Here is an 18,099-nt window from a genome sequence, read left to right as displayed (position 1 = left end):
GCAGCATTGAAGGTCCCCAAGAACACAGTGGCGTCCGTCATTCTTAAATTGAAGAAGTTTGGAACCACCAAGACTCTTCCTAGAGCTGGCCGCCAGGCCAAACTGAGCAATCGGGGGAAATGGGCCTTGGTCAAGGAGGTGACCGCTGGTCACTCTGACAGAGCTCTAGAGTTCCTCTGTGGAGATGGGATAAACGATCAGAAGTACAACCATCTCTGCAGCACTCCACCAATCAGGCCTTTATGGTAGAGTGGACAGACGGAAGCCACTACTCAGTAAAAGGCACATGACAGCCCGCTTGGAGATTGCCAAAAGGCACCTAAAGACTCTCAGAGCATGATGAACAAGATTCTCTGGTCTGATGAAACCAAGATTGAACTCTTTGGCCTGAATGCCAAGCGTCACGTCTGGAGGAAACCTGGCACCATCCCTATGGTGAAGCATGGTGGTGGCAGCATCATGCTTTGGGGATGTTTTTCCGCGACTGGGAGACTAGTCAGGATTGAGGCAAAGATGAACGGAGCAAAGTACAGAGAGATCCTTGATGAAAACATACTGCAGAGTGCTCAGGACCTCAGACTGGGGCGAAGGTTCACCTTCCAACAGGACAACGACCCTAAGCTCACAGCCAAGACAACGCAGGAGTGGCTTCGGGACAAGTCTCTGAATGTCCTTGAGTGGCTCAGCCAGAGCCCGGACTTGAACATCTCTGGAGAGACCTGAAAATAACTGTGCAGCGACGCTCCCCATCCAACCTGACAGAGCTTGAGAGGATCTGCTGAGAATATTGGGAGAAACTCCCCAAATACAGGTGTGCCAAGCTTGTAGCGTCATACCCAAAAAGACTCAAGACTGTAATTGCTACCAAAGATGCTTCAACAAAGTACTGATTAAAGGGTCTGAATACTAATGCATATGTCACATTTTATTTTTAATAAATTAGCACAAAAAAATTTGTCATTATGGGGTATTGTGTTTAGATTGATGAAGGAAAATGATAATTTTATCAATTTTAGAATAAGGTTGTAACGTAACAAAATGTCGAACAACCAAATGGCACCCTATTCCCTATAGTACGCTATACTTTTGACAAGAGAGAATAGGGTGCCATTTGAGATTGAACTATATTTAGAGGGCTGAGGGAGGGGATAAGGTTAGCATTTGGGAAATAACCATACAGTTGTTGGGAAAGACTATTAAATGCCTAGGCGTTCGACCTTTCCATATGTATATTTTATTTTTCAAACATTGATGATGTATTTGAGTACACAGGAATGCTCAACCTTTTACAAACGATATTGGACACTTTAACAAGCCTGAAGACGGTGACGCGTACCTGTAACCTAGATTAATGCACAGTGATGACTTCGTTATAACTGAATGATATTCGATAGGTAGCAGACATCGTTTATGATCGACATCCAATCGACGGTGAGTGTTTTATTCTTCAATAGGCCTAATTACCGCTTCGGTTTGTTAATGCTGGAGGCGTCGTGCCGCTTCGGAGACAGCTCACTTGGCTAAAGTCAATCGTCTTGAGGAAACGTGCCTTCACTTGTTGTCACTATAAAAACAGACCTTCATCGCTGTTCTCTCTCAACTGTTCACACAAGCAGCAGCTAGGCTACCTGACTGTCTCAGTATGTTCTAGAACAGTCTTCAGGGATGTTCAAGATGAGACGCTGGACTTTACTTGTCGTGATTGCTCTTTGTGTGTCTCCGTTTCTTTTGGCTGGTAAGTAAAGGAATAGTAACGTTTATTTTTTCTCATCCTTGTGCGGGCTTGGATTGAGTTGGTACTCGCAAACTTTAGCGCGAGTCTGTCCAAGTACGGATGCAGGCATTGAGGATGATTTGATTATCGCGTAGAGTATGTTGCTTCGACATGTTTGTTGGCTATCGTGCATCTCTCCCATCTAAAAAAACGCTTTAATGTCTGTCCAATAGATCATTTTAAAATGTCAATGTAATATTGGATATGGTTTTGGCTAATCAGGCTGGTATCGTAATCTGTGAAGATTAATTTAAATTGGAACAGTGAATTTTGTGTTAGATACAAATACATTTATCCCCCAAAAATATATTCTCTCTCTCTCTATCCCCCCCAGGTCCTTCCAGCTCTTCAGGTCCAGTCTCAGAGACCCAGAGCCGCTGTGCTGGCCGGGCCTGTAACCCTCCCATGGGGAACCTCGCCTTGGGCCGAGGACTACTCACCCAGTCAGTGTGTGGAGTCAACTCCACTGAGCCCTACTGCTCCTACCAGCAGATGTTTAGCTCTACCTCTTCCTTCCACAGAGACACTTCCTGTCCAGCAGCACCCAAATGCAGCAAGTGCAACGCAGCTCTCCCCCACCAGGCTCACCTGGCCTCTGCCATGACCGATTCCTCATTCCGATACCCAGATACCTGGTGGCAGTCTGCCGAGGGGGCGGAGACAGAAACCCTCCAACTAAACCTGGAGACAGAGTTCTACTTCACGCATCTGATCCTGGTGTTCCGCTCCCCTCGGCCCGCCGCCATGTTGCTGGAGCGTTCTCAGGACCACGGGAGGACCTGGAAGACCCTCAGGTACCATCGAGGACCACTTTGGAAATGACTGTTTTAATTGATGTATTACCCTCTACGGTCAAATACACATCTTATTGATGGATGTAATTGTTTTCTACCCAGGTACTTTGCGAGGGACTGTGAGGACACCTTCGGCCTGGCAGAGGAGGCTTGTGTGAAGGAGAAAGGAGAGAGCGGGGCGGCCTGCACCTCCAAATACTCAGGAGCGTTCCCATGTACCAGAGGAGAGGTTAGAGTTGTGTATTGTAGGGTCTCTGATTGCACTTACCTATCCTCTTCATGCCTGCTGACACATAAAGTCAGAGACTTATACCACTTCTGACTGTCTAACGCCTGTTTTCAAGCTTAGCTTAAGTTCCTTGTGGCTACTAAGATTGTTGAGAGCCCAGACACACAGCCTTTGGACACAGGTGAAGGCAACATCCAGCTGGATGTTGTGGTTGCAGGGAAGATGGAGGACAGGACACATGGGAAGGCAACATCCAGCTGGACGTTGTGGTTGCAGGGAAGATGGAGGACAGGACACAGGGGAAGGCAACATCCAGCTGGACCTTGTGGTTGCAGGGAAGATGGAGGACAGGACACAACATCCAGCTGGACCTTGTGGTTGCAAGATGCAACATCCAGCTGGATGTTGTGGTTGCAGGAAGATGGAGGACAGGACACAGGGAAGGCAACATCCAGCTGGACGTTGTGGCTGCAGGAAGATGGAGGACAGGACACAGGGGAAGGCAACATCTAGCTGGACGTTGTGGCTGCAGGGAAGATGGAGGACAGGACACAGGGGAAGGCAACATCCAGCTGGACGTTGTGGCTGCAGGGAAGATGGAGGACAGGACACAGGGGAAGGCAACATCCAGCTGGACGTTGTGGCTGCAGGGAAGATGGAGGACAGGACACAGGGGGTTGAATAGAACAGAGCTGTGACAGATTTCAAAGCGTCCCGTTCGAAACAACCTGTTAAACAATCTCAATGCTTCACAGCGGCAATTCATAACATCTGTGCCATCTAATTGTTTGCTGTGGTGCTCAATTACATCATTGTGTGTGTGTGTGTGTGTGTGTGGGACAAGCGTTGAACAAACAGACTAAGCTGTGTGTTTAAAGTAAACAGATCTAGAAGGAGGCTTTTCAGATCACATTTCTCAGCTGCACAAAGCCCATGACGACATCCATGCATCAGTAGAATATCAATGTTCACCTTATTCCTCTGATGAGGCGCCCTGAGGTCTTTTTTTTTTTAGACGTGCCGTATCATCGGCCAGAGGAAAGTTTGAGCCAGAGAGCAACAGACCTTGTTGGTTTATTCATGAGCATCGTGATTTTCATTCCTCATCAGTCCTAGGGACTTGCAGGAAAATAATCTGCTTTTTAATTTTCACTACTTCAATGTATCTGCATGTCCAGCTGTTATATTTTACCTCACAATGAAGTGTTTTACCATTTTATTTTCAGGGCAGCCAGGGATACAAGTAGAACACAACACTATTTGACATAAACAGTTGTATTGATGAGTTTTACTGACAAATGTCAATAATTGAATAAGGTCTGCCAAGAAAAACATAATAATAAATGTTTATGAGAAAGCTGTAAGTACAGAAATGGTTTGCTCAGTGGGAAAATTAATACACAACTAGTCAGTGACAACTGTGTGGAGTTTGACAGCAACTATGTGACCTTATTACAGTATTATAGACACTATGACCTGGGATTTACTACGGTCTATGTAGAAGAACCCCTTACAGTATTATAGACACTATGACCTGGGATTTACTATGGTCTATGTAGAAGAACCCCTTACAGTATTATAGACACTATGACCTGGGATTTACTATGGTCTATGTCCCCTTACAGTATTATAGACACTATGACCTGGGATTTACTACGGTCTATGTAGAATAACCCCTTACAGTATTATAGACACTATGACCTGGGATTTACTATGGTCTATGTAGAAGAACCCCTTACAGTATTATAGACACTATGACCTGGGATTTACTATGGTCTATGTAGAAGAACCCCTTACAGTATTATAGACACTATGACCTGGGATTTACTATGGTCTATGTAGAAGAACCCCTTACAGTATTATAGACACTATGACCTGGGATTTTCTACGGTCTATGTAGAAGAACCCCTTACAGTATTATAGACACTATGACCTGGGATTTACTATGGTCAGTATTATAGACACTATGACCTGGGATTTACTATGGTCTATGTAGAAGAACCCCTTACAGTATTATAGACACTATGACCTGGGATTTACTATGGTCTATGTAGAAGAACCCCTTACAGTATTATAGACACTATGACCTGGGATTTACTATGGTCTATGTAGAAGAACCCCTTACAGTATTATAGACACTATGACCTGGGATTTACTATGGTCTATGTAGAATAACCCCTTACAGTATTATAGACACTATGACCTGGGATTTACTATGGTCTATGTAGAAGAACCCCTTACAGTATTATAGACACTATGACCTGGGATTTACTATGGTCTATGTAGAAGAACCCCTTACAGTATTATAGACACTATGACCTGGGATTTACTATGGTCTATGTAGAATAACCCCTTACAGTATTATAGACACTATGACCTGGGATTTACTATGGTCTATGTAGAAGAACCCCTTACAGTATTATAGACACTATGACCTGGGATTTGCTATGATCTGTGTTTTGGGCTGTGTCAGGTCATGCTGTGTTGGGCTGTGTCAGGTCATGCTGTGTGTTGGGCTGTGTCAGGTCATGCTGTGTGTTGGGCTGTGTCAGGTCATGCTGTGTTGGGCTTGGGTCATGCTGTCAGGTCATGCTGTGTGTTGGGCTGTGTCAGGTCATGCTGTGTGTTGGGCTGTGTCAGGTCATGCTGTGTGTTGGGCTGTGTCAAGTCATGCTGTGTGTTGGGCTGTGTCAGGTCATGCTGTGTCAGGTCATGCTGTGTGTTGGGCTGTGTCAGGTTATGCTTTGTGTTGGGCTGTGTCAGGTTATGCTGTGTGTTGGGCTGTGTCAGGTCATGCTGTGTTGTGGGCTGTGTCAGGTCATGCTGTGTCAGGTCATGCTGTGTGTTGGGCTGTGTCAGGTCATGCTGTGTGTTGGGCTGTGTCAGGTCATGCTGTGTGTTGGGCTGTGTCAGGACATGCTGTGTGTTGGGCTGTGTCAGGTCATGCTGTGTGTTGGGCTGTGTCAGGTCATGCTGTGTTGTGGGCTGTGTCAGGTCATGCTGTGTTGTGGGCTGTGTCAGGTCATGCTGTGTCAGGTCATGCTGTGTGTTGGGCTGTGTCAGGACATGCTGTGTGTTGGGCTGTGTCAGGTCATGCTGTGTCAGGTCATGCTGTGTGTTGGGCTGTGTCAGGTCATGCTGTGTGTTGGGCTGTGTCAGGTCATGCTGTGTGTTGGGCTGTGTCAGGTTATGCTGTGTCAGGTTATGCTGTGTCAGGTCATGCTGTGTGTTGGGCTGTGTCAGGTCATGCTGTGTGTTGGGCTGTGTCAGTACATGCTGTTGGGCTGTGTCAGGTCATGCTGTGTGTTGGGCTGTGTCAGGTCATGCTGTGTTGTGGGCTGTGTCAGGTCATGCTGTGTCAGGTCATGCTGTGTGTTGGGCTGTGTCAGGTTATTCTGTGTCAGGTCATGCTGTGTGTTGGGCTGTGTCAGGTCATGCTGTGTCAAGTCATGCTGTGTGTTGGGCTGTGTCAAGTCATGCTGTGTGTTGGGCTGTGTCAGGTTATTCTGTGTCAGGTCATGCTGTGTCAAGTCATGCTGTGTGTTGGGCTGTGTCAGGTCATGCTGTGTGTTGGGCTGTGTCAGGTCATGCTGTGTCAGGTCATGCTGGGCTGTGTCAGGTCATGCTGTGTCTGTGTCAGGTCATGCTGTGTGTTGGGCTGTGTCAGGTTATTCTGTGTCAGGTCATGCTGTGTGTTGGTGCTGTGTCAGGTCATGCTGTGTGTTGGGCTGTGTCAGGTCATGCTGTGTTGTTGGGCTGTGTCAGGTCATGCTGTGTGTTGCTGGCTGTGTCAGGACATGCTGTGTGTTGGGCTGTGTCAGGACATGCTGTGTTGGGCTGTGTCAGGTTATGCTGTGTGTTGGGCTGTGTCAGGTCATGCTGTGTCATCATGCTGTGTGTTGGGCTGTGTCAGGTTATTCTGTGTCATGCTGTGTCAGGTCATGCTGTGTGTTGGGCTGTGTCAGGTCATGCTGTGTGTTGGGCTGTGTCAGGTCATGCTGTGTGTTGGGCTGTGTCAGGACATGCTGTTGGGCTGTGTCAGGTCATGCTGTGTCAGGTTATGCTGTGTGTTGGGCTGTGTCAGGTCATGCTGTGTTGTGGGCTGTGTCAGGTCATGCTGTGTCAGGTCATGCTGTGTGTTGGGCTGTGTCAGGTTATTCTGTGTCAGGTCATGCTGTGTGTTGGGCTGTGTCAGGTAATGCTGTGTTGTGGGCTGTGTCAGGTTATTCTGTGTCAGGTCATGCTGTGTGTTGGGCTGTGTCAGGTTATTCTGTGTCAGGTCATGCTGTGTGTTGGGCTGTGTCAGGTTATTCTGTGTCAAGTCATGCTGTGTGTTGGGCTGTGTCAGGTTATTCTGTGTCAAGTCATGCTGTGTGTTGGGCTGTGTCAGGTTATTCTGTGTCAGGTCATGCTGTGTGTTGGGCTGTGTCAAGTCATGCTGTGTCAGGTCATGCTGTGTGTTGGGCTGTGTCAGGTCATGCTGTGTCAAGTCATGCTGTGTGTTGGGCTGTGTCAGGTCATGCTGTGTGTTGGGCTGTGTCAGGTCATGCTGTGTGTTGGGCTGTGTCAGGTTATTCTGTGTCAGGTCATGCTGTGTTGGGCTGTGTCAGGTCATGCTGTGTGTTGGGCTGTGTCAGGTCATGCTGTGTTGGGCTGTGTCAGGACATGCTGTTGGGCTGTGTCAGGACATGCTGTGTGTTTGGCTGTGTCAGGTCATGCTGTGTTGGGCTGTGTCAGGTCATGCTGTGTGTTGGGCTGTGTCAGGTCATGCTGTGTTGGGCTGTGTCAAGTCATGCTGTGTGTTGGGCTGTGTCAGGTCATGCTGTGTTGGGCTGTGTCAGGTTATTCTGTGTCAGGTCATGCTGTGTGTTGGGCTGTGTCAGGTCATGCTGTGTTGTGGGCTGTGTCAGGTCATGCTGTGTCAGGTCATGCTGTGTGTTGGGCTGTGTCAGGACATGCTGTGTGTTGGGCTGTGTCAGGACATGCTGTTGGGCTGTGTCAGGTTATGCTTTGTGTTGGGCTGTGTCAGGTCATGCTGTGTCAGGTCATGCTGTGTGTTGGGCTGTGTCAGGTTATTCTGTGTCAGGTCATGCTGTGTCAGGTCATGCTGTGTGTTGGGCTGTGTCAGGTCATGCTGTGTGTTGGGCTGTGTCAGGTCATGCTGTGTCAGGTTATTCTGTGTCAGGTCATGCTGTGTGTTGGGCTGTGTCAGGTCATGCTGTGTGTTGGGCTGTGTCAGGTCATGCTGTGTGTTGGGCTGTGTCAGGACATGCTGTGTGTTGGGCTGTGTCAGGTCATGCTGTGTGTTGCGCTGTGTCAGGTTTTGCCCCCCTCTAATTATTTTATAATGAGATATATACTGAACAAAAATATATAAATGAAAAATGCTACAATTTCAACGATTTTACTGAGTTGCAGTTCATATAAGGAAAATAGGTAAAGTACAATAAATGAATTAGTACCTAATCTATGGATTTCACATGGCTGGTCAGCGGCAAAGGCCCACAGTGGGGCCAGGTCCAGCTGTCCGGGTGGCTGGTCTCAGACGATCCCGCAGGTGAAGAATCCGGATGTGGAGGTCCAGGGTTGGCATGGTTACAGGCTTATGGTAGAGAAATTAACATGAAATTCTCTGGCAACAGCTCTGGTGGACATTCCTGCAGTCAGCATGCCAATTGTACTCTCCCTCAAAACTTGAGACATCTGTGGCATTGTTGTGTGACAAAACTGCACATTTTAGGGTGTCCTTTTATTGTCCCCAGCACAAGGTGCACCTCTTTAATGATCATGCTGTTTAATCAGCTTCTTGATATGCCACACCTGTCAGGTGGCTAGATTGTTTTGCTAAGGAGAAATGCTCTCTAACAGGGATTAGAGAGAGCGAGACCGTCCCTGTCCTAGATTTCACACGTGGACTTTATTTAACTAATTATGTGACTTCTGAAGGTAATTGGTTTCACCAGATCTTACTTAAGGGCTTCATTGCAAAATGGATGAATACATATGTACGGACCACTTTGTTTTTACATTTTCCATTTCACTTCACCAAGATGGACTATTTTGTGTATGTCCATTACATGAAATCCAAACAAATATAAATTTAAATTACAGGTTGTAATGCAACACAATAGGAAAAACGTTGAGCTGGATGAATACTTTTGCCAGGCACTGTACCACCACAGAATGATGCTGGCACTAGGACCGCACTCAACCAAATATATAAGGCCATAAGCAAACAAGAAAATGCTAACCCAGAAGCAGCGCTCCTAGTGGCCGAGGACTTTAATGCAGGCAAACTTAAATCAGTTTTACCACATTTTTACCAGCATGTCACATGTGCAACCAGAGGGAAGAAAACTATAGACCACATTCACTCCACACACAGAGACGCGTACAAAGCTCTCCCCTGCCCTCCATTTGGCAAATCTGACCATAATTCTATCCTCCTGATTCCTGCTTACAAGCAATTAAAGCAGGAAGTACCAGTGACTCGCTCAATACGGAAGTGGTCAGATGACACGGATGCTACAGGACTGTTTTGCAGCACAGACTGGAAAATGTTCTGAGATTCATCCAATGGCGTTGAGGAATATACCACCTCAGTCATCGGCTTCATCAATAAATGCATCGATGACGTCGCCACAGTGACTGTACGTACATACCCCAAACAGGAGCCATGGATTACAGGCAACATCCACATCAAGCTAAAGACTAGATTTGTTGCTTTCAAGGAGCGGGACACTAATCAGGACTAATATAAGAAATCCCGCTATGCCCTCAGACGAACAATCAAACAAGCAAAGCGTCAATACAGGATTAAGACTGCACCGGGTCTGACGCTTGTTGGATGTGGCATTGCTTGAAAACTATTACGGACTACAAAGGGAAACCCAGATGCAAGTTGCCCAGTGACACGAGCCTACCAGACGAGCTAAATGCCTTTTATGCTTGCTTCGAGGCAAGCAACACTGAAGCATGCATGAGAGCACCAGCTGTTCTGGATGACTGTGTGATAACGCTCCCGGTAGCCGATGTGAGCAAGACCTTTAAACAGGTCAACATTCACAAAGCTGCGGGACCAGATGGATTACCAGGACATGTACTCAAGCATGTGCAAATCAGCTGGCAAGTGTCTTCACTGACTCCCTGACTGAGTCTGTAATACCTACATGTGTCAAGCAGACCACCATAGTCCCTGTGCCCAAGGAAGCGAAGGTAACCTGCCTAAATGATTATCTCCCTGTAGCACTTACATCGGTAGCCATGAAGTACTTTGCAAGGCTGGTCATGGCTCACATCAACAGCATCCTCCCAGATACCCTAGACCCACTCCAATTTGCCTACTGCCCCAACAGATCCACAGATGACACAATCTCAATCGCACTCCACACTGCCCTTTCCCACCTGGACAAAAGCAACACCTATGTGAGAATGCTGTTCACTGACTACAGCTCAGCATTCAAAACCATAGTGCTCATCACTAAGCCAAGGACCCTGGGACTCAACACCTCCCTCTGCAACTGGATCCTGGACTTCCTGATGGGCCGCCCCCAGGTGGTAAGAGTAGGCAACAAAATATCTGCCACGCTGATCCTCAACACTGGGGCCCCTCAGGGGTGTGTACTTACTCCCTCTCTTGTACTCCCTGTTCACCCACTACTGCATGGCCTAACACGACTCCAACACCATCATTAAGTTTGCTGATGACGCAACAGTGGTAGGCCTGATTACCGACAACGATGAGACAGCCTATAGGGAGGAGATCAGAGAACTGGCAATGTGGTGCCAGGACAACAACCTCTCCCGTAATGTGAGCAAGACAAAGGAGCTGATTGTGGACTACAGGAAAAGGCGTGCCGAACAGGCCCCCATTAACATCAATAGGGCCGTAGTGGAGCAAGTCGAGAGTTTCAAGTTCCTTGGTGTCCACATCACCAACAATCTATCACGGTCCGAACACACCAAGACAGTCTTGACGAGGGCACGACAAAAGCTATTTCCCCTCGGGAGACTGAAAAGATTTGACATGGGTCCCCCGATCCTCAAAGTTCTACAGCTGCACCATCGAGAGCATCCTGCCCGGTTGCTTCCCCGCCTGGCTAGGCATCTGACCATAAGGCATTACAGAGGGTAGTGCGTACGGCCCAGTACATCACTGGGGCCAAGCTTCCTGCAATCCAGTCAGACATCTGTTGTCTTGTCCCGTCCGATCCCATATATATAGCTTTTTCTTCGTATATCTTTTTTATAATTATTTTTCATCTCAATTCCCATCTACGGACTGAACATACTCTCCTGCAATCCGCCTCATCCAATTTGGTACGGATCTGCTATTTTCTTTTTTACACTTTAGAACCGGAACCCCCATCAGAAGCTAGCCAGCTAACTAGCTACCTGCTAATAGTCAGTTAGCCACTGCTAGCGGTCATCAACGTTAACTTGGACATCAGCCAGCCTCAGCCCGGTCAATTCCTGCCAGTCTGCACAGCGCGATATCAACCCAGAGCATATCGGACTGCTTTTTCTCAGGAATCTCAGGATTCCTACCACAAGCTCTGAACCTTTACACTGGATAATCGCAGCTAGCTAGCTGCTATCTGAATGGCTACACCTGGCTAACGTCTCTGTCCCGAAGCAAGCACCAGTTAGCCTGGAGCTAGCCTCGAGCTAGGCCCATCTCCCGGCTAGCTGAAGAGGTCCATCAGCCAATTCCTTGGGCTACAATACTTATTTTGCCTATTGGCCTGGACCCTTTTACTGCCAACATAGAGCCCCGCCGATCCATCACGACTGGTCTGCCAACATAACCGTCCGAGGGGGTCTCAACAGGCCCTTCCATCGTGACATCCCCCGAAGGCCCTTCTGCTTGCCCTTGCCCGCTAGCTGTCTGAATCGCCATGTCTCCAGCTCACTTGGCTACGCATGCCTCTCCCTAACGTCAATATTGCTGTTTTGGTTAGTGATTATTGTCTTATTTCACTGTAGAGCCTCCAGCCCTGCTCAATATGCCTTAGCTAGCCCTTTTGTTCCACCCCCCACTCATGCGGTGACCTCACCTGGCCTAAATGGTGCCTCTAGAGACAACCTCTCTCATCGTCACTCAATGCCTAGGTTTACCTACACTGTATTCACATCCTACCATACCCTTGTCTGTACATTATGCCTTGAATCCATTCTTCCGGGCCCAGAAATCTGCTCCTTTTACTCTCTGTTCCGAACGCACTAGATGACCAGTTCTTATAGCCTTTAGCCGTACCCTTATCCTATTCCTCCTCTGTTCCTCTGGTGATGTAGAGGTTAATCCAGGCCCTGCAGTGCCTAGCTCCACTCCCATTCCCCAGGCGCTCTCATTTGTTGATTTCTATAACCGTAAAAGTCTTGGTTTCATGCATGTTAACATTAGAAGCCTCCTCCCTAAGTTTAAAAATCCACCTTTTCAGAAACAAGTCTCTCACCATTGCCGCTTGTAATAGACCCCCTTCAGCCCCCGGCTGTTAATTGATTGCCCCCCATCTAGCATCAGAGTTCGTACTGTTAGGTGACCTAAACTGGGACATGCTTAACACCCCAGCTGTTCTACAATCTAAGATAGATGCCTTCAATCTCACACAAATTATCAAGGAACATACCGTGTACAACCCTAAATCCGTAACCATGGGCACCCTCTTAGATATCATCCTGACCAACTTGCCCTCTAAATACCCCTCTGCTGTCTCCAACCAGGATCTCAGAGATCATTGCCTGCGTGTGTAATGGGTCTGCGGTCAAACGACCACCCCTCATCACTGTCAAACGCTCCCTAAAACACTTCAGCAAGCAGCCCTTTCTAATCGACCTAGCCCGAGTATCCTGGAAGGATATTGACCACATCCCGTCAATAGAGGATGCCTGGTTTCTCTTTAAAAGTGATTTCCTCTCCATCTTAAATAAGCATGCCCCATTCAAAAAATGTAGAACTAAGAACAGATATAGCCCTTCACCCCAGACTGCCCTTGACCAGCACAAAAACATCCTGTGGCGTTCTGCATTAGCATTGAATAGCCCCCGCAATATGTAACTTTTCAGGGAAGTCAGGAACCAATATACTCAGTCAGTTAGGAGAGCTAAGGCTAGCTTTTTCAAACAGAAATGTGCATCCTGTAGTACTAATTCCCAAAAGTTTTATGGAGAATAAAAGCACCTCCTCCCAGCTGCCCACTGCACTGAGGATAGGAAACATTGTCACCACCGATAAATCTACAATAACCGATCATTTCAATAAACATTTTTCTACAGCTGTCCATGCTTTCCACCTGGCTACAACTACCCCGGCCAACATCTCAGCACCCCCTGCAGCAACTTGCCCAAGCCCCCCTGCTTCTCCTTCACCCAAATCCAGACAGCCGATGTTCTGAAAGAACTGCAAAATCTGGATCCCTACAAATCAGCTGGGCTAGACAATCTGGACCCTTTCTTTCTAAAATTATCTGCCGAAATTGTTGCAACCCCTATTACTAGCTTATTCAACCACTCTTTTGTATAGTCTGAGATCCCCAAAGATTGGAAAACTGCCGTGGTCATCCCCCTCTTCAAAGGGGGAGACACTCTAGACCCAAACTGTAATAGACCTATATCCATCCTGCCCTGCCGTTCTAAAATCTTTGAAAGCCAAGTTAACAAACAGATCACTGACCATCTCGAAACCCATCGTTTCTTCTCCACTATGCAATCTGGTTTCCGAGGTGGTCATGGGTGCACCTCTGCCACGCTCAAGGTCCTAAACGATATCATAACCGCCATCGATAAAAGACAGTACTGTGCAGCCGTCTTCATCGACCTGGCCAAGGCTTTCGACTCTGTCAATCACCGCATTCTTATCGGCAGACTCAATAGCCTTGGCTTCTGAAATGCCTCGCCTGGTTCACCAACTACCTCTCTGATAGAGTTCAGTGTGTCAAATCAGAGGGCCTGTTGTCTGGACCTCTGGCAGTCTCTATGGTGGTGCCACAGGGTTCAATTCTCAGGCCGACTCTTTTCTCTGTATATATAAATGATGTCGCTCTTGCGGCTGGTGATTCTACGCAGACGACACCATTCTGTATACATCTGGCCCTTATTTGTACATTGTGCTAACAAACAGCAGCCTCCAACTGCTTTTAAATGCAAGTAAAACTAAGTGCATGCTCTTCAACCAATTGCTGCCCTCACTAGCATCAATACTCTGGACGGTACTGACTTAGAATATGTGGACAACTACAAATACCTAGGTGTCTGGTTAGACTGTAAACTCTCTTTCCAGACTCACATTAAGTATCTCCAATCCAAAATTTTAAAAATCGGCTTCCTATTTCGCAACAAAGCCTCCTTCACTCATGCTGCCAAACATACCTTCGTAAAACTGACTCTCCTATCGATTCTTGACTTCGGCGATGTCATTTACAAAATAACCTCCAACACTCTACTCAGCAAATTGGATATAGTCTATCACAGTGCCACCCGTTTTGTCACCAAAGCCCCATACACTACCCACCACTGCGACCTGTATGCTCTCGTTGGCTGGCCCTCGCTTCATACTCGTCGCCAAACCCACTGGCTCCAGGTCATCTAAAAGCTAGGTAAAGCCCTGCCTTATCTCAGCTCACTGGTCACCATAGCATCACCTACCCGTAACACGCACTCCAACAGGTATATTTCACTGGTCATCCCCAAAGCCAACACTTCCTTTGACTGCCTTTCCTTCCAGTTCTCTGCTGCCAATGACTGGAACGAATTGCAAACATCACTGAAGCTGGAGTCTTATATCTCCCTCTCTAACTTTAAGCATCAGCTGTCAGAGCAGCTTTCCGATCACTGTGCCTGTGCACAGCCAATCTGTAAATAGCACACCCAACTACCTCATCCCCATAGTGTTACTTATCCTCTTGGTCTTTTGCACACCAGTATCTCTGCTTGCACATCATCATCTGCACATCTATCACTACAGTGTTAATGCTAAATTGTAATTATTTCACCTCCATTTGCCTATGTATTGCCTTACCTCCCTACTCTTCTACATTTGCACACACTGTACATAGAGTTTTCGCCAAGTCTAGGACCAAAAGGCTCCTTAACAGTTTCTACCCCCAAGCCATAAGACTGCTGAACAATTAATAAAATGGCCACCGGACTATCTACATTGACCCCCCCTCCATTATTTTGTACACTGCTGTTATTCTTATTGTGTTACTTTTTATTATTTTTTACTTTAGTTTGTTTGGTAAATATTTTCTTAACTCTTCTTGAACTGCACTGTTGGCTAAGGGCATGTAAAGTAGGCATTTCACGGTAAGGTCTACACACGTGTGACAAATAAAGTTTGATTTGATCTGCCGGGAACTCTGACCCACTCTTCTCCCCTCTCTAGGTGATCTATCGCGCCCTGTCCCCCTGGTACTCACTGGACCCCTACGGCCCAGCAGCCCAGACTCAGTTGATGGTCACCAACCTGCGGGTGCGTCTGCTGCAGCGCCAGCCTTGCCCCTGCCAGGCTAAAGACCCAGATATCCAGGCACTGCCCACGAACCATTATGCCATCTATGACTTCATCGTCAAGGGCAGCTGCCTCTGCAACGGGCACGCCGAGCACTGTGTGCCAGCCAATGGGTACCGCCCCGCCAGGCAGAGGATCAATCACGTGGTGAGTAAGGGTGAAGAGCAGCACAAACAACCAATCACAACTGACCACTTATCTCTGTGTCTATTAGCGCTTCTCCAAAAGCCTGCAATCATCACGTCACTCTGTTAACAAAAACAGTCAGGGGTGTGTGTGTGTGTGTGTGTGTGTGTGTGTGTGTGTGTGTGTGTGAGAATGTGTTATTGTTTCTGGCACTCTCCATTCCCACCACCCCTTGGGTTCTACATCTGTGTAGTGGTGCTTTAATGCGGAGCCTCTAGGCTTTACTGAAGACTATATTTACCCACAGATTTACCTTCCATTACGGGATTATGACTATGAGGAAACCTTAATTATAGTGTAAAATATAGTAGCTTCAACATATTTTTCCCACTGAGAGTAGAAACTGCCAGTGGAATTACATCAGCATTTCTCATATAGTAAACATTGGAGGCTTTAGTCAAACAGTGGTGGGAAGATAACTAAGAGTGTTCCACACTTCACTGTGCAATCCACATTTACTGCAAAGTAGAAAATACACTGCTGCACTTGCGATTTTAGCATGTAAATCTTGGTGGGTCAAACTCAACCAACATTTTAAAAGTTTTTTTTAGATGCATGCCAGCAAAGCCACTACACAACACTAAACAATACATTCATTGCACTATAACGGCGACAAGCAGTGCCCACAAATGTTTAGGGTCGACACAAAGCTGTCCCAAAAGCAGACCTTTCTTTTCAGCACCATGGAGTGAATCCTGACCACCTCTACACCTGGCTATCAGCGGAGCCTTGTCTGGCAGCCTCGTTTACTGCCTCTTTAAAAAACATAGCTGATGTGGCTGACCATATCTCCCATCTTCCTATCACTTATGCAGCAGCAGATAAGACGCTGTTTGGACTCGCCTTGTTTTGCGCGGCGATCATCAAAGAAAAAGATGTACAACTCCGAGTTGGATGACCGTTCAAAAAGTGTTTTCCCAGTCTGACTTCCCAGTTGCAATGTTTTCCCAGTCTGACTTCCCAGTTGCAATGTTTTCCCAGTCTGACTTCCCAGTTGCAATGCTTTCCCAGTCTGACTTCCCAGTTGCGATGCTTGCTTTCCCAGTCTGACTTCCCAGTTGCGATGCTTGCTTTCCCAGTCTGACTTCCCAGTTGCGATGCTTGCTTTCCCAGTCTGACTTCCCAGTTGCGATGCTTGCTTTCCCAGTCTGACTTCCCAGTTGCGATGCTTGCTTTCCCAGTCTGACTTCCCAGTTGCGATGCTTGCTGTTAGCCACTGTCACCGATTCCTTCCAAACAACTCATTGTTGAATTTGCGATTTTCGAACTTGTTGTGTAATGTTTATATCCAGTTGCCGATGAGCACTGATACATTTTATCTATCATTTCTCTTCATTATTTATCTTCATATGACAAGGATTAAAAAGGATTTGCCAGTAGATTGTCGACTTTATTTATGACGATGACTGCTAGCTAAGATTTTAGAAAGTAAGACGTTGACAGTCCAATCAAAGCTACTGTAGATATAATGTCATTTGACGTTATTTTATCGGACCTTGAGCCTTCTTGGAAAGGAACTTCTAATGTAACTCTATGGCAATAGCCAAACGGCTTCTTGATGTCTACCAATACCCAAGGCTGTTGACAGTGTCCCCATAAGTGACAGAACACTGAACCGATCACAGTGCAATGTTCCTATTTTTTGCTGGCCTGCCCCATCATCACAGAAAACACTGAGCTCGGCTGAAACACCTGCATTTTGGAGCTGCCTGTTTATATGCAGCTTTATTAGCTCAATGATATATATATATTTACATTGTTTGCAAACTGATATGTGACACGTATTAATGGCAAAATAACATGCAATACAGGCAAGCCCACCCACATTTTTTAAATTATATATATTTATTTAGGGGGGGGGCTTACCTGTTTTGCATGTTATTTTGGCATTGATATGTGTCACATATAAAAAAAAATGTGTGCAAAATATTTGTGTGTCTATATCTGTGTTCCCTATTACAGTAAATATCGCTTTCTCTCTCCCCTGCAGCAGGTCCATGGGAAATGTGTGTGTGACTGTGTGTAACCGTCTGGAACCGTAATACAGTAATACATACATAATACACTGCTCTCTCCCCTGCGGCAGGTCCATGGGAAATGTGTGTGTAAACACAACACTGCCGGCGACCACTGTGAGCACTGTGTTCCCCTCTACAATGACCAACCCTGGCAAGCTGCCAACGGCATCATAGGAGCACCTCGTGAATGCAAGAGTGAGTGTTACAAGGCCAGGAAGGTCAACCAGCAGAACCACGTACACAGCAAGTACATTACCCGATACACACAGCCAGATGTCTTTTTTTCAATTAGTAGTAGTTGTAGTACTCGTGTAGAATTCAGTAGGTATATCTTCTTTTACCTATTCAATGCTCTCAAAGGGATCTGTCTTGTTGTTGTTGAAACATTCACATTCAGAAATGACCCCATTGATGCAAATGTTAATGAAACCAAGTATCTTTACTTTTCCTTTGACAGAAAGGAAACAATGGGAAAACAGAAATGCTTTTAAGGTGGTATTCTGACTAGAGATCTTTGCACTTAACTCAAATTGTGTTGTACATGTCTCCCATTGACGTCAATAATGATTTACATAAAAGTCAAGAGTTTT

The 18,099-nt window shown here is 46.6% G+C and overlaps 1 protein-coding gene across 1 annotated transcript in view; it reads left to right on the top strand.

The window, feature by feature from the left end:
* The first annotated feature begins 1,045 nt into the window (after positions 1-1,045).
* The window catches only part of LOC115133920 (netrin-4-like), a 35,655-nt gene continuing 18,601 nt past the window's right edge, over positions 1,046-18,099 (top strand). Inside the window, exons 1-5 of the mRNA XM_029667352.2 lie at positions 1,046-1,735; positions 2,109-2,568; positions 2,671-2,797; positions 15,180-15,452; positions 17,578-17,704. Coding sequence (XP_029523212.2) covers positions 1,666-1,735; positions 2,109-2,568; positions 2,671-2,797; positions 15,180-15,452; positions 17,578-17,704 — 1,057 coding nt within the window. The 5' untranslated portion in view covers positions 1,046-1,665. The remainder of the gene's footprint in view (positions 1,736-2,108; positions 2,569-2,670; positions 2,798-15,179; positions 15,453-17,577; positions 17,705-18,099) is intronic.

This window comes from Oncorhynchus nerka, linkage group LG9a, assembly GCF_034236695.1.
Source record: "Oncorhynchus nerka isolate Pitt River linkage group LG9a, Oner_Uvic_2.0, whole genome shotgun sequence".
Classification (NCBI taxonomy): Eukaryota; Metazoa; Chordata; class Actinopteri; order Salmoniformes; family Salmonidae; genus Oncorhynchus; species Oncorhynchus nerka.
This window is presented reverse-complemented; position numbering and strand designations above follow the sequence as displayed.